Source organism: Hyperolius riggenbachi, chromosome 3, assembly GCF_040937935.1.
Source record: "Hyperolius riggenbachi isolate aHypRig1 chromosome 3, aHypRig1.pri, whole genome shotgun sequence".
In the NCBI taxonomy this organism is placed as follows: Eukaryota; Metazoa; Chordata; class Amphibia; order Anura; family Hyperoliidae; genus Hyperolius; species Hyperolius riggenbachi.
In genome coordinates, this window is record NC_090648.1 from 285628411 (window position 1) to 285651479 (window position 23069).

Below are 23069 nucleotides of genomic sequence, written 5' to 3' on the forward strand. Positions count from 1 at the left end.
GGGGAATTTTGCCGCGGAGGGGGGCTTTGAGGTGCCCCCCCCCGCAACACCCAGGCAGGCAGGAGCGATCAGACCCCCCCAGCACATCATCCCCCTAGTGGGGAAAAAAGGGGGGCGATCTGGTCGCTCTGCTTGCACCCTGATCTGTGCTGGGGGCTGCACAGCCCACCCAGCGCAGATCAGCTAAAACAGCGCTGGTCCTTAAGGGGGGGTAAAGGGTGGGTCCTCAAGTGGTTAAGGAGAGCGATGGGACGGTAACTACCGCAAGCCGTCTTGTCTTTACCTGATTTCAGAATAACACTGATGAAGGAGTGACCAAAATACTGCGGGCAAGCTAAACCGTTCATCAGGTTGTTAAAAAGTGTGACCATATACGGTGCCAGGGTATCTTGGAAGGTCTTATAATAAACGTTAGGAAGCCCGTCTGGGCCTGGCGCCTTATGTAGGGGTGTTGCTTTAATGGTCTCTAACAACTCCGCCAAGGTTATAGGAGCATTCAAAAGATCTTGATCTCTCTTCTGAAGCTTAGGCAGTCTGCAACGAGATAGAAACTGATCCAGTTTATTGGCATCAAATGCAGTATGTCTACCCTTGTCTAGACAGGAATAAAGATCCTTATAAAATTGACTAAACTCGTCAGCAATATGCTGGGGATCATAGAGGGTGTCACCTCCAGACTTTACAATTTTATCCGGTATAGGTGCAGAAGTATGTCCTCAGCATTTTGGCTTTTGGAGTAAGAGGTTTATTCGCTTTTTCATAATAATAGGGATTTATTTGCCTGAGCTAGCTGTATGTCTTTCAATTAATTTCTCATTTCCAATAGTCGCTTCAGCAAGTGTAACGAAGGGGTTTGGGCATATTCCAATTCCACTCTGTGTACATCCGAGGTCAGTGCCGCGCTCTGCAAAAGCCTTTGTTTTTTCTTATTAGATCCCAGGGCGATGCACTGACTTCTAATGTACACCTTATGCGCCTCCCACAGGATGGATAGCTTATCCACCGAATCCTCGTTTAACTTAAAGAATTCCCGCAGCGAGGATTGCAGAGTCAATTTAGTCTCTTCATTGAGCAGAAGAGATTCATTAAGTCGCCGATGAAATGTTTTCTTTCTGAGTAACGAAGTGGAAATTTGAAGCGAAATAGGGGCATGAGCAGACCACGTAATGTCATGGATTTCTGCCTTAATCATACATCTAAGATTAGGAGCAGAGACCAAAAAATGGTCTATTCTAGTATGGGTTTGATGTACCGGTGAGTAGAAAGTGAATCTCTTTTGGTTTGACAGTGCAATCCTGACTGCGTCTAGATCGTATGACCTAATCAGTTTGCGGAACCACTTGGCTAGATGAAAAGTGGCTGCTGAAGGTGCTGATTTATTGGGTGATAGCCAATCAAGGCCTGGGGAATGAATGACATTAAAGTCTCCACCAACAATGACAGCAGCACAGTCCATGTCCTGCCAGAAAGCTAGTACCTTTGAAATGAAGGCCACCTGTCGCTCATTAGGAGCATAGAGATTAATAAGCACAAAGGTTAAGTCTCCCATTTTACATTTTAAGATAATATAGTGGCCTTTAGGATCTAATTTAGTGGATAACACTTCAATATTCATGTCCCGTTTAAAAATTATGGCTACTCCTCCCTTACCTGTGGGACAGCTCGCTGTATAGTGGACAGGGAAATGTTTACTGGCAAATGTGAAGGAGCCACCTCGCTTAAAGTGAGTCTCCTGAACAAGGATTATATCTGCCTCTGACTCACGGAATTGCTTAAGAGCTAAAACCCCCTTCTTGTTAGAGTTCAGCCCCTTCACATTATATGATACAAGTTTCAGCATGGTGTATGTAATAGGGGTTCACATGTAGAAATGTCAGTAGAAAAAACAGGTGTGCATGAATAGCATTGGCGGAATGAGATGGTACAACATAACATTAGAATTTTAAACGTTTGATCAGTGAAAGGAAAAAAGGGAACAATTACTCAACAGATAGATCAATAACATAGAAATTCGGATAGGAAAATAAGAACTTTGCATGGCCTGAGATAGCCATGGCAGTATGAAAAACAAAAACAAAAAAACACTCTGATTGTAGTCTAAACCAAGGCAAGGGGTGACGAAGCCAACAACCCATAGGTGGAGGTGTGACTAGCAACGGGTGGAGGTGCCCAACTCCCGCCCATGGCAAACAGTGCGTAGGACGGGCTCCAGTAATCACAAAAACTGTGAAGTTGAAAAAACTACTTCAAGTGTCCATAGCAGGATGACGAGGAGAGGAACGCCTGGAAACTCTAGCCATTTTTGGGGGAAGAGCCGACCAGTCTTTCTGAGGGGATCTGGCATGTTTCTGAGACACCCGCGATTTGTAATCCGTCGGGAGGAGAGGGAGACCCAACTTATCCAAGAACTTGACGGCTTCTGAAATGTCTCTCATAAAATGCTACACACCATCTTTGTGAACCTGCAATTTGAACGGGACGCCCCATCGGTATGGAATTTTATACGTTTGCAGAATAGACATCACCGGCTGTAGCGAACGACACTTCTCAAGGGTGGAGACAGCTATGTCGTTAAACACCTGAATTTGGGCCCCTTTAAAGTCCAGATGTGGAAAATTCCTTGCTGCCTTCGCCAGTGATTCCTTGCTGTCGTAGTAGTGAAAACGTACCACAACATCTCTAGGTTTAACTCCTTGCTGAGGCTTAGGTGCAAGAGATCTATGGGCTCTGTCCAACCTCCAATCTGCTTCTGGGATAGATGGCACCAATTGCTTAAAAAACTCAAGAAGATAATTAGGGAGATCTGTATCCAAAATAGTTTCAGGGATACCTTTAAAGGGACACTTAAGTCAAACAAAAAAAATGAGTTTTACTCACCTAGGGCTTCCAATAGCCCCCTGCAGCTGTCCGGTGCCCTCGCCGTCTCCCTCCGATCCTCCGCCGGCAGCCACTTCCTGTTTCGGTGACAGGAGCTGACAGGCTGGGGATGCGAGTGATTCTTCGCGTTCCCAGACACATTAACACCCTCTATGCTGCTATATGGTATATGATATATGCTATAGCAGCATAGATGGCGCTATTGTGGCCAGGAACGCGAAGAATCACTCGCGTCCCCAGCCTGTCAGCTCCTGTCACCGAAACAGGAAGTGGCTGCCGGCGGGGCCAGGAGGATCGGAGGGAGACGGCGAGGGCACCGGACAGCTGCAGGGGGCTATTGGAAGCCCCAGGTGAGTAAAACTCATTTTTTTTTTTACTTAAGTGTCCTTTTAAATTGCAGGTTTTGGCGTCTGTCCCTATTCTCTTGGTCCTCCTGCTGCATTTTCAGTAGCGCAACATCGTTTTTTTCAATCTTTTTTTGATCGATTTTCATAGAAATGTGTGGTGCGTACCTAGCATTAAACTAAACTTTTTGGTAAAATTTTGGGGAAAAAAATGGGAAAGACTAGAACATCTACTGGGTTTTTACTGCCGTCCGTGTCCTGATTGAGGATCTGAGGAGGAGCACCTGTACCTATTTTAGATACACCCAAAACAGTAATTTGAGCCCTGAAGAGTCCACAGGATAGGAAGTATATGGGATAGCAGCAGAAATAACAGATCATATAGAGAATACAGAAAAACGCACTCAAAAACAGCACCAAACCAACTCAAATTAAGTTTTATTGAGAATACATAATTCCAGAATAAAAACATTAAAAATCACCATAGGTGATGCAGCGGGACGTACAAACATAATGGGCCAATCTTAAGTCACAACATATAGTAGGACCTTCAAACAGTAATTATACAAACTCCTTATACATCAGTGGATATACACCAATTATTTCTATATACAAGCCAAGGTCTGTTAGTGAGTATACAAAATTGAAAAAAAGTGCATAATATGCTGGGTAAAAAAGCCCAGTGTAAGGACACTGAATGGACAAATTAAGAACCCTGACAGATAATGAGAGTGCACCAGTGCAATGGAGTGAAAAGCAAGAGCTAAAAGGTTGTTACGTGCTTAGAAGAGGAGAGGAGGACCGAGTACACCGAGCGCCAACCGTCCTAATGTATCTTGCAGGTTCACCCGCTTCAGAAAGAGGCCAAGCAGGTGATACCGCGAGATGCATTAACCACCTTACGACCGCCTAACGCCGATCAGCGGCCACAGTGTGGCTCCCCCAGGACCGCATAATGACGAAAGGCGTCAAGTCAGGGGCGAAGCAATAGGGGGTGCAGCGGTAGCGCCCGCATCGGGGCCCTTGGGCCAGAGGGGCCCCGAATGGCCCTCCCTCAACTACAGTATTAGCTCTATATTGGTCCTGTGCTCATAATAATCATTTATATATATACTTTGAATAGTGGTAATCATTAACAAACTATTCCCCATCCCCTTCTTGCACCTCTGACATTGTAGTTGCCATTGGCAGCTTTTAGTGCGCCGTTTCAATTGCTATATATAGAGTGCATGGGGGGCCCCATTGTAAAACTTGCATCGGGGCCCACAGCTCCTTAGCTACGCCACTGCGTCAAGTCCTGGGGAGGAGATTGCAGGGGACCGTGCGAGCATCCCCGCTGTGTGATGGAACAACAGTCTGTTTACATCTGTACTAAATAACAGTCTGCTTACATCTGTACAGCACTGCAATCTAGTGCAGCATGTACAGAGGACACTTAGTTGTCCCTCTGAGCGGCTTACTCTGAAATCTCTCTCATAGGCTGATCCCTATGAGAGGATGGAAAGTTATCCGATCCCCGCCTAGGGCCAAATTAGGGGGGAAAGTGGGAGGGAGGGTTAACTATAATAAATTTTTTTTTTTAAAGGCTCTTGTTTAAATTAAAAAAATAAAAAAACTAATGATTGCAGAAGCAATCAGGGACCACCACAAGAAAGGCCTACAAGTGACAAGAAAAGGAGGTAAGATCCACTTGTACACTATTTTGTATGGCTGTGCAGCGAACTGTTACAGCTGCAGAGCACGGAATCGTAAAAAAAATCGCCTGGTCACTAGGGGGGTGTAAGCCCTTAAAAAGGAACTCCAGTGAAAATAATGTAATAAAAAAAGTGCTTCATTTTTACAATAATTATGTATAAATGATGTAGTCAGTGTTTGCCCATTGTAAAATCTTTTAAATTTCTGATTTACATTCTGACATTTATCACATGGTGACATTTTTACTGCTGGCAGGTGATGTAGCTGCTGTTTACTTTTTGGCAGTTGGAAACAGATGTAAGCAGCTATTTCCCACAATGTAACAAGGTTCACAGACAGGAAACTGCCAGGAGCATGGTCCTCAGAGTTTCTTGTGGGAGGGGTTTCATCACAATATCAGCCATACAGAGCCCCCTGATGATCCGTTTGTGAAAAGGAATAGATTTCTCATGTAAAAGGGTGTATCAGCTACTGATTGGGATGAAGTTCAATTCTTGGTCACGGTTTCTCTTTAACCACTTTACCTCCAGCGGTACGGATTTCTCCGTCCCTTTTCCACCCTGTTACCACCAAGGGACGGAGAAATCCGTACCTGACACCGCTCCCACCGCTGTCCGCGCTCCCGCTCGCTCGTCCACGCGCCCCCGCGCTCGTGCACACCGCCGCCGGCTCGCCCGGAGATCAATGAACGGGAAAAACCTTTCCCATTTGTTGATCTCTGCCCCCCGCAATGATCAGCTGCTTCTACAAGAAGCAGCACGATCATTGTGAAAAAGAAAGTTGCCCAGCCTCCCTGAACTTCCTGCAAGCGTACTTCCTGTATGCTTGCAGGTCGCATAAACAAAAACTACACCCTAAAGCATTTTTCATATACAAATACATTAGTTATACATTAAAAATTAACTCATTCATTACCTCCCACACTCCCCAATTTTGTATTATTATTATTTTTATAATTATTATTTAAAAAAAAAATACAACTAAAAAAAATACATAAATAGTTACCTTAGGGACTGAACTTTTTAAATATTTATGTCAAGAGGGTATAACACTGTTACTTTATAAACTATGGGCTTCTAATTAGGGATATACGCAAAACTGAAAAAAATGCACCTTTATTTCCAAATAAAATATTGGTGCCAAACATTGTGATAGGGACATAATTTAAACGCTTTTATAACCGGGACAAATGGGCAAATAAATTTCATGGGTTTTAATTACAGTAGCATGCATTATTTAAAAACTATAAAGGCCGAAAGCTGAAAAATAATAAATTTTTTCCCACATTTTTTCCTATTTTCCCATTAAAACACATTTAGAATAAAATAATTCTTGGCATAATGTCCCACCTAAAGAAAGCCTAATTGGTGGTGAAAAAAACAAGATATAGTTCATTTAATTGTGATAAGTAATGATAAAGTTATAGACGAATGAATGGAAGGAGCGCTGAAAGGTGAAAATTGCTCTGGTGCTCAAGGGGTAAAACCCCTCAGTGGTGAAGTGGTTATGGCGATTCTTGCTCAGTGAACTCGGTCCTCCTCCGCTCTTTCAAGCACATAAACATTTTTTTACCTCTTGCTTTTCACTCCATTGCACTGGTGCACTTTCATAGCCTTGTCAGGGTTCTTCATCTGTCCATTCTGTGTCCTAAAGCTGGGCTTTTTTACCCAGCATATTATGCACTCACTAGCTGACCTTAGCTTGTATATAGAAATAATTGGTGTACCGTATATACTAGAGTATAAGCCGACCCGAGTATAGGCCGACCCCCCAACTTTTACCTAAAAAAACCTGGTAAAAGTTATTAGCTCGAGTATAAGCCGAGGGTAGGAAATGGCAGGTGGAATTCCAGGGTGAATCTTGCTTATAAGTCATGTAAATAAATGCCCCAATTGAGCAACTGAATGAAAAGTGGAGCATAGGCAGATTCTAACTACACAGTTCTATCACCATATGCTATAGGTTTACTCCTGGGTCTCCTGCGGGTCACTTTACATATAATAAGAGATAATGTAAGGTTACATAATAGCTGTGTCTTCCCCCTTGTAGTGGATGTGTGCCCCCACTATGCACAAATGTATAGACGATCTCCCCATCGTAGACACAGCAGAGCTGTGTAAAATCTTACCCACCATTCTTGCACCCACTCTAGCAATCTTCTCCCCACTGTACATGTTATGGATGTGTGCCCTCGGGTGCATGCCATTCAAACTCACTGATCCACGCTGTCAGGTCTTCTAACTTCCGAGCTCCCGGTTGGGGGGCGGGCCTTTGTATATGGAGAGCCATGCTTGCCATTCACACTGACAGAGCCGCACTCCGGGTCACCGCAGCACCAGGACCTTTGCATAGGCAGAGCGGTGAGTGATTTTACCGGTCTGCGCTGCAATTCCGTTCCTTAGCCTGTCAGTCCCGTCGCATCTCTGATGTGATCCCCTCTAGTGAGGCGCCACTAGAGGGCGTCATAGCAATTAGACGGACTGACAGCCTAAGCAACCGAATGCAGCGTTGTGCAGACCGGAATAATTACTCACTGCTCTGCATATGCGAAGCCCCATCCCCCGACCCGGAGCTCGGAAGTTAGAGGATCTGACAGTGCGGACAGCGGTGTAATCACTCCCCCCGACCCGGAGATCGGAAGGATCTGACAGCGCGGATAGTGAGATTGAATGGCATCCACCCGAGGGCACACATGCATAAAATGTACGGTGGGGAGAAGACTGCTATTGCAGGTATAAAAAATAAAAGGTGGGGAAAAACCACGCAGCTCTGTTGTGCATATGGTGGGGGTGCACTTGGGGGGAGACTCGAGTATAAGCCGAGACCCCCACTTTTGGGCCACTTTTTGGGGGCAAAAAAAAATCAGCTTATACTTGGGTATATACGGTATATCCACCGATGTATTAGGAGTTTGTATATTTACTGTTTGGAGGTCCTACTATATATTGTGACTTAAGATTTGCACACCCCGCTGCATCACCTATGGTGATTTTTTATGTTTTTATTCTGGAATTATGTAATCTCAATAAAACTTAGTTTATATTTTGTACTAATCTGAGTTGGTTTGGTGCTGTTTTTGGGTGTTTTTTTTCTGTATTCTTTATAGTATTGCTTACCTATTAGCAAATCCCACTCCACACCTAGGCTTATATATCTCGCATTTTGAAGTTTATACCCAGGTTGTTTATCCACTCGTTATAGTATTTATATATGGTGCTTGTCCATCATTTTTTTCAAAATATTTTGGGGTTGATTCACTAAGAAAAGTAACCTCCTGATACTTGCGCTATTTAACCCTGTGTGCCTTAATGCATGCTTTGTGCACTATTAACTTTGCCATAGCGTGCGTTATTAACTTTGGTCAGAAGAGCATTCGCTAAGCACAGCATAGCGAGCGCTAGTAGCTTACGAAAGCCATTAGCCAATAACAGGCACTCCACTCATCCCGTCCTGAACCCCTTTGGGTCCAGTATCTTTAACCTCCCTGACATTCTAAATCCCCGTGGTCGTGGCTGGTTTTTTTCACCTAATTTTTTTTTATCATGTAGCTAGCCTAGCGCTAGCTACATGATTCCCCCCTCCCTGCTCTCTCCCTCCCACCCTTCCAATCGCCGCTGGCGATCAAACCCATCAGGAAATCCCGTTCTGAACGGGATTTCCTGTAGGGCTTCCCCCGTCGCCATGGCGACTAACGGAATGACGTCATCGACGTCGTGACGTCAGGGGGAGTCCCGATCCACCCCATAGCGCAGCCTGGCAGTGATTGGCCAGGCTACGCAAGGGGTCTGGGGGGGGGGGGGTGCCCTCTTTCACGGCGGGTAGCGGCGGATCGGCGGCGGGCGGCGGTGATCGGGTAAGACACGCAGCTAGCAAAGTGCTAGCTGCGTGTTTAAAAAAAAATTATGCAAACCGGCCCACCAGGGCCTGAGCAATCCAGCGCGGCGTTACTGGATGAGCTGAGCTCGTCCATACCGCCCAGGAGGAAAGTGATCCCCACACTTTGATTGGCCCAAAAGGCTGCCTGTCATGTGACAGGAGCGCCCGTTATTGGCTAATATTGGGCATAAGCTACTAGCGCTCACTATGCTGTGCTTAGCGAGCGCACCTCTGACCAAAGTTAATAACGCACACAGTAGTGGCTGGTTAGTGTAATGGTTAAGGGCTCTGCCTCTGACACAGGAGACCAGGGTTCGAATCTCGGCTCTGCCTGTTCAGTAAGCCAGCACCTATTCAGTAGGAGACCTTGGGCCAGTCTCCCTAACACTGCTACTGTCTATAGAGTGCGTCCTAGTGGCTGCAGCTCTGACGCTTTGAGTCCGCCAGGAGAAAAGCGTGATATAAATGTTATTTGTCTTGTCTTGTCACTATGCCAAAGTTAATAGCGCACGTAGCATGCATTAAGGCACTCAGGGTTAAATAGCGCAAGTAACAGGAGGTTACTCACGCTATTTTTCTTAGTGAATCAACTCCTTTCTCTGCCCACCCTAGTTAAAGACATTTTTGTTTTGTCTGTCTCCATAACTAGCTCACACAGGGACAGAAAGCAAGTAAAACTGAAATAAATGGGCTTGGACATCAAAGAGAAAAATTAAAACAAAAAAATGTTCTAGCCCACGCATTCAATACTAACCTTCGGAAAAGTAGATGTGTCAGACTTTACATTTACTGATGACATGTGAAAGAGAGTGGGTGGGTAAAAGGCATTTATAGTTACGTAAAACTGTTGAAAATCCAGATGCAGAGATCTCACTTGGACTTCCCTGATTTATGCTGTAGCCATGCTGTAGTCATGGCTCCAGAAGTGTTTGTTCACTCAGTCTTCAGCGAAAGAGAATAAAGCCCGTCTAGAGGCCACATTACATTAGGAAGGCTTGGAATTTTTAGATTTTTTGTTGTTGTTGCAAACATTGATTTAAACAACTTCCACTGTTGAGGATATAATTGGCTACATGTTGAAACATGCAGTAAAGGCCTGTACACAAGCTCAACCAAACTGCCTGATTGTCATCTGATTTTGGTGTGTTGGAAGACAATCAGGCATGGCAAGTAACTAGGCGAGTGACTGATAACAGGCTGTTTTCCTGATCCATCGGGTGGATAAACTAACATGACTGTTGGCCTGATATCGTGCAGTTGGCCACGTGTACAACGTCGCTTGGACGACTTGTTTTGAATGCAGCCATGACCTGCAATCTGACGTGCCGCTTGCGTGCGCAGTGTGTAAGTAAGTTGGTCATTCAGATGGTTGGTGCAGGAAAATACAAGTTGTGTAAATAGTTTGTCATGGTTCCCGGCATGTTGTGGTGATGGCCGTGCACGGTTGGATGTGTATATGTAGCTTAAAAGGTGTTGCCTCCTTTAGTGCTCCCATAGGACCTGTGTGTATTGTTTAACTATGATATCTATTTAGCTAATATATACTTAAACATACTCTACAACTATTTTTACATTTTTTAAATTAAAATTTTTACAACAGTGCCCCTTTAAGAGATCTCTGCGTGCTTTTTTTTTTTTTTTTAAATGAAGTGAGCAAAAGTGCAGACCTACCTGTATAAAGTCAAACACGGTCAGAGGGAGAAGATCGTCTAATATAGCCATGTCTTTAGAAAACCTGTTTAGAATTCGTCCTTTAGTGTAACAAAGACAAAACACATTGGTTATGGACTGCAATGAAATCCATATCAAAACGGAGTTCAGACATTGCGAAGCATTTCAGTCTCTTAACACATGCAATGCAAACAAAAGTCCATTTCAAAAAAGAAACATAAGAAACACACTTTTATGGCTAGTGTTGACAAGATGCAGAAACGCAATGCAGAAATACACCATTCCCTGTTTTTTCTGCAGTTGTGCTGTGTTTGGGCCATAAGGTTTTATGCATTTGTTTTTTTATAAGCGCAGCTGAATACAACATGCTGCATTTGGAAAATGAACAAGCGCAAAGTAACAGCATTAAAAATGCACATAACATGTTTGACACAGACAACTGCACTGCATTGGAGGAGTTCATCCTCCAATCAGCAAACTCCAATCAGCAAACCACCAAGCACTTTCCAGTTGCAATTTAATGCAGAGGAATGGTGGAGTCTGTAGCCCCACACATGTCAGTGTTTGCCACAGAATGCTGTTACCCAGCAGCACAGATCCGCTGCATGTCCCACCTAAGTGTGCCTGTGGCCCTGCTCAGATGTGACACCTTTTCTTTTCCACTGATTCATAACTTGAACTTTAATTAATCTATTTATAAACAACACTGTAATTTTGAAGTCTATAAACAAGTACTGCACAACTGGACTGGACAATGTATAGGAATAATAATGTTCTGTACATCAAAAACCAAGAGTTGTGAAAGTTTTTAACTTCTTCTTTAGGCTACAATCTTAGGATTGGTTCCCACCATATCGGATTTGTGCTGTGCTTGTTGACAGCAGATGCGCTGGAATGTCCACGCTGCAGAACACTTTCACCTAGGGTCTCCGCGGTGTGTGTGTTTCATCTGACATGTCATACGGTACATAACATTGTAACTTGTGCAGGTAGTCATTTGGATGCAGTTTGTCCTAAGCAGCGCTGCCCCTTTTTCGCTGTGTACAAAAACTGCGACCAGCTGCTCCCATTTAACAGTTTTACTTTTAGTGCATATGCAGAGCTTCTGTTTTGGGTTCAAGGTACAATCATTGTCTCTGGGGGGTGGGGGGGCGGGTCAGCACATCTCTGTTGGTTACCGATCAGAGTCGGCCTGGTGATGTGCTGGTCTACCTTTTTTTTAACATTGCAATTATGTCATGTCCGAGTTCCATCCAGTGTCCTGAAATTATCGTGCATTGCACAAGAATATGTTCTGCACCCCACAATGGTCGCAGCGGATCAATTGCAAATGGGCATGTGTGAACAGATCCTACATAACATATGATCTGTCAATTGGTCCATTTACCACTGCTTTCCATTGCGGAAAACCGCCATTTTTTCTGCAAGTGGGAGCGGAAACTTACTCATACTATTTAATAATTCATACTATTTAAATGTCATATGTAAATAGAGAGAGACTACTTGCTTGATTATTTCCCAACAGACCTCCAAATTAGACAAGGCAAATTCTAACCACAGTTTTAAGCAGTCTTTTAAATAAGATTATAAGCAAGGAAAAAGACACCTAAAATGAATTGCAATAACTGATATAAAAAGAGATGTATTTTGTTAAATGCATGCTGAAGGAACCTGTTGTAAATATGGCCCTTTCAGGCTTTGAGCAGATTCTGACATTGCTAGTTTACAGGGATGTAATCACTCTCATAAGTGCACTTTGGTACCAGATTACATAATAGTTTTCCCACCTTTCAGGTTTTATGGCACTGCAGAGTAGTCTGTATTTGGCAGTAAGTCTTAAGCTGAACTCCGATCAACCTCTGGCCACGAATCACAGATTTGTTTTTGTTTTTTTTATTTTATTTTTAATGGGTGGGCAGAATACCCTGTCATTCCCTCATTGGTCAGCTCAACACCAAGTAAACTTATTTCACCAGATGTGGGCCAGCAGTGGCAGAGTAAAGATAGCTGGTCATCATAATGATATTTTATATTGCAAAAAGTATTTTATAAATAGGCCAAAATATATTTTTGCATAGTGCTGCAACATGCAGCGACATGAGACTAAGTACAAAGCAGCTAATTATCATTGTTTTATAAAAAAGCACCTACAATAACCAAAAAAAATCACTTATTTAAACATATCCTATATAATAAAACCCCCGTGTCTCTGCATATAAAGAAAGAAAAGAAACAATCGAGAGCCCCCAATAGTGTATTATTGTAAGTTGATTGAGATAAAAGGTCAAATGATAAATTTATACTCACAAAGGTGGGTTGCCGAATTGAGGCAACCACTTGTTTCTCAGACGGGGAGATTAGACCTGTCCCCGCTCAGGCTAAAAAGTCGCTCTCTGTGAAGAAGAAGGGTATTCACACCCATCCACCAGGTGGATAATTGCGTAGCGAAAAATACAGAGGCACCAATAGGATAAAAGTAGTACCAATTTAAAACAAATTAAAACATGGGTGGCAATGGTGGACTTGCCTACCCTACAGAAGACCAAAACGCCACTATGTGTGGTACAAAAGTAATAATTTAATTAATTTAGTACTCCCAATAAAGAACAAAAGTACTAAATTAATTAAATTATTACTTTTGTACCACACATAGTGGCGTTTTGGTCTTCTGTAGGGTAGGCAAGTCCACCATTGCCATGTTTTAATTGGTTTTAAATTGGTACTACTTTTATCCTATTGGCGCCTCTGTATTTTTCGCTACCCTGTGTCTCTGCGTCCTGTCCCTGCTTTTAGACTTGACAGTTTGCAGTCTGTGAACCTCATTGCATTGTGGAAAATAACATCTTTTTCCAACTGTCAAGCAAGCAACATCTCCCTGTGTGCATATACTGCAGACAACAGTGGAGGAAGGTCGAGCAGGAAGCATCTGTGCTCGCATTGCTGGGGGGGGATATCCATCTTTACATTGTATTACACAGGGCGACTTTTTCTGCTGAATGGAGCTGCTGACTTTGAGAAAAAGTCGCCCTGTGTAATACAATGTAACTATGGAAAGATGGATATCATTTTAAAGCTCTCTTTCTCCTCTTTCTGGCGACACCTAAACCGCGGCCCTATGCCTTTTAGTTTTCTCTATTTCAATCGCGAAAATAGCGAAAACTAAAAGGCGTAGGGCGGCGGTTTATATATCATTGGAAAGAGGAGAAAGAGAGCTTTAAAATGATATGCATCTTTCCATAGTTTCTGCACTGGTCGGTGTCCCTTTAAGACTTATGGGAGTTTTTATCACATTCAGGAGAATACTGTGGCATGCAGCAATTTACCTTCAACTCATTTAATTCTGCCCACCAATGCAGAAATCCCCCTGCCCACCATAACAAATCCCCCTGACCACTGCCATAGTGCATAATTCTCTAGTGATCACCATCAATACAGCTTTTTGTACAGTGGCTGGGCTAATTGTGAGGCTTCTGTATTCAGAAACATAAGGGCACCCGAACACTATTAGATCTTTTAAATAGATTAGATGTTTGATTTAATAAAAACATTACATTGAGCAACACATCTATTAACACTATGGCTCTCTTAATTAACTTACAATCAAAATAATAATCGAATTTCATTTAGGAAAGCCCATTCCTATGTCAATTGGGTGGAGAAAGAAGGGCAGGGGGATGTGGGGAGTGTATGCTGGCAATTGACAGCTGCATAGCTTTGTACTGCACCAAGCAATACCAATGTGGAATACCAATGTGGAAACAATGCCATTTCAATCTATATTTGAGCAGATTTCTGTTGAAATCAGATTGAGTATCTAGTGGTGCAAGGAGGAAAACCAGATAAATGATTCCTATTTAGGTACCCATTAACGGTACCATTTTTCACTAAATGCAATCTTTCTCTGCGATTTGAGCGATCGTAACTAATCGGAAGGCAATTATCGATAATTATTATTGTTCACATTTACTGAATGATTCTTTCTTCAAATGTAATCATAAAATCCAACTTTCGGATCGATTTTATCCTATTTAGCAATCAACCAAAGAATAGTTCCTTATTGATCTCCTTCATAAATGGTGAATTTTCTATACAATTCAATCGTAAAAATCGCATCGAAAGCTCTCATTTGGTAAAAAAACTATACCGTTACTGAGCACCTTAACCACCCTGGCGTTCTGATTAAATCGCCAGGGTGGCTGCGGGAGGGTTTTTTTTAAATAAAAAAAAACTATTTCATGCAGCCAACTGAAAGTTGGCTGCATGAAAGCCCACTAGAGGGCGCTCCGGAGGCGTTCTTCCGATCGCCTCCGGCGCCCAGAATAAACAAGGAAGGCCGCAATGAGCGGCCTTCCTTGTTTTGCTTACATCGTCGCCATAGCGACGAGCGGAGTGACGTCATGGACGTCAGCCGACGTCCTGACGTCTGCCGCCTCCGATCCAGCCCTTAGCGCTGGCCGGAACTGTTTGTTCCGGCTACGCTGGGCTCGGGCGGCTGGGGGGACCCTCTTTCGCCGCTGCACGCGGCGGATCGCCGCGCTGCAGCGGCGATCAGGCAGCACACGCGGCTGGCAAAGTGCCGGCTGCGTGTGCTGCTTTTTATTTCATTGAAATCGGCCCAGCAGGGCCTGAGCGGCAGCCTCTGGCGGTGTTGGACGAGCTGAGCTCGTCCAGACCGCTCAGCAGGTTAAGAGAGATACTGATCTTTTGTCTGATCAAGCATACATAATCTATGGCCATCTTTACATACCATAGCTACTAACTCTGTTCTGCTGACTCAGTAATGCCATTTTTAATAATTGTAATTACCTTGAGCTTTGTTTCAGTCTTCTCTAAAATTCCATAATCTTTCCTATATGGAGATCAGCTTAAATAAGCCTAATAGATCATGTCGTTGCTTTAGATTTTACACGAGTGAAACCATTGGACACCATTAAAATGACCAGTGCAGTATATATGAAATAATAAATACCTGAGTGTTTACAAGGCTTCCCAATAACAATAAAGGATAAAGCACAGATCCCATAGGCCATAGGACAGATTGCATGCCAAGAGAGGAAAAGAGAAAGAAAGAACCACAAAGTCATAAGCAATGCTCATTGTAATAGCCTCATTTCCAGTGTCTGGCAGGGTAGGAACGTACCGGTTCTCATAGTATTGAAGGTGGACATGGGAGCATACAGAATGGCATGCAGCATTTTCTGATGTAAAACCTTGGAGACAGATATGAGACTGTGCACAAGAGGTAACCCACGGAATATGCCCATAGCTAGGAGAGAGTCAGCCACTCCAACATAAATGTAAAATACATAGTATGAGCTAGTAGAGGTCACGATGACTGGTGCCTTGGAGGACGTATTCCCACTTGTGGTAGTATTTTGTACTTGACCGTTTCTATAGAAAAACACATAAATATACATAAGATTCCTGCAAATAGTGACTTATCAATAACAAATTATTATAAACTAAGACAAACTTGTCAGGGTCCCCAACCCCCGTTCTGCAGACTACTGTCGGGCTGCAGGTTGTGCTGAGTTGGGTCACGCACAACTACTCTACTGTGCCCTGAATGCTTGAGTAGTGTCACTCAGCTCTGCAGGGTGCTGGAGAGAAGCAGAACCACCTGCAGCCATTATCACTGCTGCCATCTAGTGTCTGTATTTTGTAAAGCAGCATGCTATGTGTCTATACGGACACCGGGTGACAGCAGGGAGGATGACTAGGAAGCTCTGGTCAGATCAAGGCAATTGGGAGCTGTGGACGGCAGGCATCTAAAAGAATACCTGTGTGAATTTTCGGTAATCAGGTGTCCACACGGTCATTTGGATGCCTGATGTGGCTAGTAGGCAATCAGCTATTACATAGAATCTAATGGTAGTAGCCGAGCATGGGCTATAACTATCAGTCATTAAGGTGCCCGATTTTAGGTCAGTGTTAGGCACTTACAAGGGGTGTTAAGGTTAGGCATTAAGTGGGGATTAAGGTTAGGCACTTACAAGGGGGTGTTAGGGTAAGGCATTATGTAGGGGGGGATGGTCTTCTTTTTAAGCACATACGGGGAAATTAGAATTTGGTATTAGGTGGGTGTTAGGCACCTCTGGGGGGTAGGGTTAGGCATTAGGTGGGGGGAAATAGGGTTAGGCATTACAATGGAGTGTTAAGGCATTACAATGGAGTGTTAAGCAGATAATAAAATATTGGTAGTTTAAATTACCAATATTTTACTGATAGCAGCAACAGCTGGCACCCAAATGATGCGGTGGCGCAATATATACTCTGCTCTGGTCTCTTGCCGGACTCAGAGTTGCACCTCTGCACAGAGGTAAGGTGAGACTTGTGATATAAGTATAGGTGTAGACATAAAAAAAGGCATAGCCCTCAACAACCGCTACTAGATGAAATAGTGTAAAATGATGTATCACAATACTTTATAACCCAGACGTTACTTGGTTCACACCTAAAATTAGTCACAACATTATCAAAAACCAGCCATATATGAACATATACTGTATAAATTACAAGATTTTTAAAATTAAAGTTAAAGTCTCTGAGTATAAGTCTTCTCAAATCTCCATACAGTTCCAATAAACTCTTCACATTATCCTTATGAGAAACTATATACGCTCACTGGAACAGTTGGCCAACCTATTACGATCGGCAAATGCGTTTTCTAGCTCTGCCAATATAAGCCCATACGTTCCTGCACCTCTCCTTCCGGGTTCTTCAACACCCAGGGCATGCAAGATAAATGCACAGCAATAGTGTGATACTGCTTAAAACTTCACTATCACCAGTGCTCCCCAGGTTTCTCACACAGCACCCAATGTGCCTACACCCAGCGTATAATTGAGCCTCTCACCAGATGTATGTGCTTACCTAGCAAAGACCAGAATACAGCCTGTATCCATGGTGAAGGGGGATCTTGTGGATTATGCCTCCTTGTACCTCTTGCGTCTCCCTGTGCCCACCTCTGTCCCCTAGTGTCCTCCATGCGTTCACCTCTGTGCTCCTTGTGTCCTCCTCTTTGCCCCTTTGTATCCTCCTCTGTTCCCCCGTGTCTTCCATTTGTCCCCCTGTGTCCTCCCCTGCATGGGCACAGTACAGGGAGTCTCTGACATTGCAGCGGGTTGGAGGTTCACTAGTCAGGAACTCCTTGCATTTGGACTATAAGACGCAGTGACTTCCCCCCTCCTCCCCCCCCCCCTTTTTGGGGGAGAAAAAGTGAGTCTTCTAGTTCAATAAATACAGTACATAGTTACATAGTTATTTTGGTTGAAAAAAGACATATGTCCATCGAGTTCAACCAGTACATAAAAATGTAAAAGCTGTTCGCTGTTTATTGTACTTCCCTTACCGGATATTCTGTTTTTTTTAACATATGCCATCTGCAAGGAGAAAGTTTGCCTAACCTCATATTTGGTGAGGAGGACGGGGGAAGTCTCTTTAAGATCCAGAGGCTTCCTCCTCCTGACGTAAGTACTCCTCCAGGGGAACTTTTTTCCCTTCAGGTACACTTTAAGCTCAGTCCTGACAGACTACACTAATAATGCATGTGTAAGCACCTTAAGTTGCAGTGAGAATGCAGATCCTTATCTGCACTCTTGTCAAAAGTCAGTGATTAAAGGTGGCCATACACTGGTCGATTTGCCATCAGATTCGACCAACAGATAGATCCCTCTCTGATTGAATCTGATCAGAGAGGGATCGTATGGCCACCTTTACTGCAAACAGATTGTGAATTGATTTCAGCCTGAAACCAATCACAATCTGTGGAGCTGCCGCTGCTGAGCCCCCCCCACATACATTACCTGTTCTGGCCGGCGCAAGTCCCCTGGTTCTTCTTCTCCGCTCCGGGCTCCAGAGCGTTCCTGCAGCTACTGAACTTCCTGTCCAGGGGAAGTTTAAACAGTAGAGGGCGCTCTACTGTTTAAACTTCCTGCCGGGACAGGAAGTTCTGTGTAGCTGCAGCCCTGGAGCCCAGCGCGGAGAAGAAGCAGCGGTGACAGCGGGGACTCGCGACGGCAGGAACAGGTAATGTATACCCGCTGTATTGTGTCGGTCGTCGGGCATTCGAACGCCGCTATCGACGCACTCCCGACCCGCCGGCGATCGAGAAAAATCTTCCGCACGGACGGATCGACGGGAATCGACGGGAATGATCGATTTCGGACGGAAATCGATCGTTCTGTCAGCGGTGTGCGCGGTGATTTCACAGCCGATTCGATCACTGTGATCACCAGGAAAATCGTTAGGTGTATGGGCCCCTTACAACAGTTCTACAATCAGTGGATCAGCAATGCCCCAGGAACAGGCCTATTTCTAGGGTTGGGCAGACAGTGTGACCATGCTGTGGCGGAGCGGCGGGGTGGGAGGGTGCAGCGGTTGGGGGAGAGTGGGCATAGTGCTTAACAACTCACTTTTTGCGATCAATGCTTCCTCAATCTTCTTCCTCCCAGGCATCTGTCGTATTGGTAACAGCGCCCCCTGTGATGACATAACCCCATGTCATCACAGGGGGCGCTATTACCAATGTCGTAACGGGTGCCTGGGAGGAAGGAGGTTGAGGAAGTGTGGATTATGGAAGGTGAGTTGTTAAGCACTATGACCACTCTCCCCCGCCGCTACCTATACTGCGGCCACCTATACCTAGGTATTTATACTGGGTGCACCTATTCCTCGTTACCTATACTGGGTGTACCTATGCTTAGCTACCAATACTGGGTGCATCTATGTCTTGCTAGCTATATTGGGTCCACCTAGCTACCTATACTGGGGGGACATAAACCTAGCTAACCTATATTGTGCATCCAGCTACATTTGAAATTGGTCAGCAGGTGCTCGTCAGCCAATCAGGATGCACTGTCATACACCCTTTACCTGCCATACCACATCTAGCAGCCATTAGCATTCAGGTGGGAGGCTTCAGTTGGACGCCATCGCAAGATTGCGTCGCTAGCAGGACCGCCCCGTGCATGCATCCCTCCCACAGGGGTCCCTCCCTAACCGCTCACCTGTCCGCCATGTCCTAGAACTGAAAGAAAACGTTTAAAAACACACGATTGGTTCACACGATGGCCAGGGGCCCCGGACCTCTTTCACTGGCCAGGGCCGCAAGGCCAACACGTGACACCTGGAGGGGAGTGCAGGTGGGCCGGGACCTCTCACACCCAGGCTCTGGACCTCTCACATCCAGAAAATCCACCAACACTGCCTCCATACTGAATGCTAAATTCAACACACACAAGCAATAGAACACAGCAGTACATGCATCCAGCTACATTTGAAATTGGTCAGCAGGTGCTCGTCAGCCAATCACGATGCACTGTCATACACCCTTTACCTGCCATACCACATCTAGCAGCCATTAGCATTCAGGTGGGAGGCTTCATTTGGACGCCATCGCAAGATTGCGTCGCTAGCAGGACCGCCCTGTGCAGGCATCCCTCCCACAGGGGTCCCTCCCTAACCGCTCACCTGTCCGCCATGTCCTAGAGCTGAAAGAAAACGTTGAAAAACACACGATTGGTTCACACAATGGCCAGGGGCCACGGACCTCTCTCACTGGCCGGGGCCCCAAGGCCAACACGTGACACCTGGAGGGGAGTGCAGGTGGGCCTGGACCTCTCACACCAAGGCTCTGGACCTCTCACATCCAGAAAACCCACCAACACTGCCTCCATACTGAATGCTAAATTCAACACACACAAGCAATAGAACACAGCAGTACATGCATCCAGCTACATTTGAAGTTGGTCAGCAGGTGCTCGTCAGCCAATCAGGATGCACTGTCATACACTCTTTCAGCTCTAGGACATGGCGGACAGGTGAGCGGTTAGGGAGGGACCCCTGTGGGAGGGATGCCTGCACGGGGCGGTCCTGCTAGCGACGCAATCTTGCGATGGCATCCAACTGCAGCCTCCCACCTGAATGCTAATGGCTGCTAGATGTGGTATGGCAGGTAAAGGGTGTATGACAGTGCATCCTGATTGGCTGACGAGCACCTGCTGACCAATTTCAAATGTAGCTGGATGCATGCATGTGTTCTATTGCTTGTGTGTGTTGAATTTAGCATTTAGTATGGAGGCAGTGTTGGTGGGTTTTCTGGATGTGAGAGGTCCAGAGCCTGGGTGTGAGAGGTCCAGGCCCACCTGCACTCCCCTCCAGGTGTCACGTGTTGGCCTTGGGGCCCCGGCCAGTGAGAGAGGTCCGGGGCCCCTGGCCATCGTGTGAACCAATCGTGTGTTTTTAACCTATAGTGTGGACACCTATACCTGGCTAACCTATACTGCGGGCACCTATACCTGGCTAACCTATACTGCAGGCACCTATAACTGGCTCCATGATAGGGGAGGAGGGGGTTTTTACGCCCTGGTCCTGGGTGCAATTTAGCCTAGAAACTACCCTACCCAGGAAATCAACCTATTTACAAACAGTACAGTAATGGCTGGTCCATATTTCTATCATTCATAATTTAATGTACACAAAAGATAGCCAATACCAGGCTTCTCATTCATACTTACTGCCTAATAAGTAGTAGACCAGTCAATGAAGCTGCCACCTAAAAGAAAAGAAAATGCACATATGAGTTCCCTGTAGGATATTTATTTGCTCTAAAGCAAACAGTACAGAAAGCAATCTAAAGCCCACTGTACAGAACACAATCTGTATCTATATATTTATGATACAAACTTACCTCTACTAAAAAAATCACTAGCACAAGAACAAGAACAAACATTAAACTCTTATGAGCAGAGGCATATCTGAAGTAAGTACTCCATGCTGTAGTTGGTGTTGCACTGTCTGTATCATCCAGAAAACACTCCTGTAAAAAGAAGGAAACAAAGAAGAGTTTGTTACATGCATCTATCTCAAACTATTGACACACTTAGGCTTCTTTCACAATGGGACGTTGAGTTTGATGCGACGTTAAAGTCGAGCAACGTGCCCCTAACGCAGCGCATGTAGGTTATGAAATTGGACGTTATTTGGCACTGCATTATGTGTCTCTTGGTGCGCCGTTTTCGTCGCATACTGATGGAACGAAAACGGCGCATGCATTACATTTAAAGAAAAAAAAATTACTGAGCATGTGCAACACACATAACGCAGCAAATTTATTGCTAAACGCACAGCATTCAGCACTTTCTAAATATTGCTATACGTTACACACAACGCAACGTGTGCACTGTGAATGTCGCACAGACTTTGTATTGCTGTGCGTTAGTCTGCGTTATACATTTTTATAATGTGCGACTTTAACGTTCCACTGTGAAAGAGGCCTAAAAGTAGTTTAGGATTGTGTGCTGTTCTGGTTAAGCAATAAGAAATTTGACATGAGATGCGTCCTTGGTAGTTCCTGCTGAAAGTAAACCTGAGAGTGAAAACAGAAGTTTTATACATACTTGGGGCTTCCTCCAGCCCCTGTCAGGATGATCGGTCCCTCGCAATCCTCATCAGCAGCCTGGATCCTCCAGCTTGTGGCCCAGTAACTTCACAAGTCAGGGCTTACTGTGCATATGCGACCCAGCTGCACACGCCCCATCATGCTCCCGTTGCTGGGAGAGTTCTGTGCCTGTACAGTACTAGAATCAGAAATCTTTTAATCGCCACGCACGACTGGGTCGTGCACGGAATTGGGTTTGGCACATACAATTGCTCAGAGAGAGATTGAGTAGTATCAACATAAGAAATTAACATAGTATCAACATAAGAAAAAAGCATAGTCATACAATCATACAGTATAAGGGCATAGTCATACAAAAACACACAGTATAATCAGTAGTACATATTAATAGTTAGATGTGCAGCGGTATAGCGGAGCAACTGTAGAATTTGGGGGGGGGGGGGGTGGCGTTAGAGATGAAAGGAGTTCAGAAGGTTGACGGCAGAGGGGAAAAAGGAGTCTCTATGCCTCGAAGTTCTGGTGTAAATGGCTCGAAACCTGCGGCCTGAATGGAGCCGGCTGAAAAAATGGTGTCCCGGGAGTGAGGGATCACTGGCAATTCTCAGTGCTCTAGATCGTAATCTGGAGTTGTGGAGGAGTTCGAGCGAGGGGAGAGGTCTACCGATGATTCTCTCCGCCGATCTAATGACCCTCTGCAGCTTGTATCTGTCGCTGTTGGAGGAGCCAGCGTACCAGACTAGGATGGATGAGCAGAGGACGGACTCAATGGTAGCTGTGTAGAAGTTGGTCAGCAGCTCCTGGGCCATGCCAAACTTCTTCAGTTGGCGGAGGAAAAACAGCCTCTGTTGTGCTTTCCTCTGGGTCAAGGTGGTGTTTGCTACTGTGCAGGTGCAAAACGCTCCCGGTCATGGGAGTGTGACAGGGAAGTGCAGTGCACCAGACTGTGCCAACTTTCGAGATATTATTGGGCCAGCTAGCAAAGGAGGACAGTGGGGGAGCGATCAGCCTGAAGGGGGCTGGAGGAAGCCCCAGGAATGTATAAAACTTTTTCACTCATCTCAGGACAGGTACCTTTTAAGTTCCAGCAAACACAAACTACTATACACTGCAGCAAACACTAAGGGTGGGTTTACACTAGAGCTGAGCGTTCGTCTCCGTGACGGACACTGCCATTTGTGCAGCGTGATTACACACCCAAGTCCCTC

The 23069-nt window shown here is 45.0% G+C and overlaps 1 protein-coding gene across 4 annotated transcripts in view; it reads right to left on the reverse strand.

The window, feature by feature from the left end:
• The window catches only part of CFTR (CF transmembrane conductance regulator), a 210613-nt gene that overhangs the window by 66148 nt on the left and 121396 nt on the right, over window positions 1-23069 (reverse strand). For all 4 annotated transcript variants that reach the window (XM_068276426.1, XM_068276427.1, XM_068276429.1 and 1 more), the window contains 4 exons: window positions 21154-21282; window positions 20981-21018; window positions 15604-15854; window positions 10464-10543 (listed from right to left, as the gene is read on the reverse strand). In XM_068276426.1, coding sequence (XP_068132527.1) covers window positions 10464-10543; window positions 15604-15854; window positions 20981-21018; window positions 21154-21282 — 498 coding nt within the window. The remainder of the gene's footprint in view (window positions 1-10463; window positions 10544-15603; window positions 15855-20980; window positions 21019-21153; window positions 21283-23069) is intronic.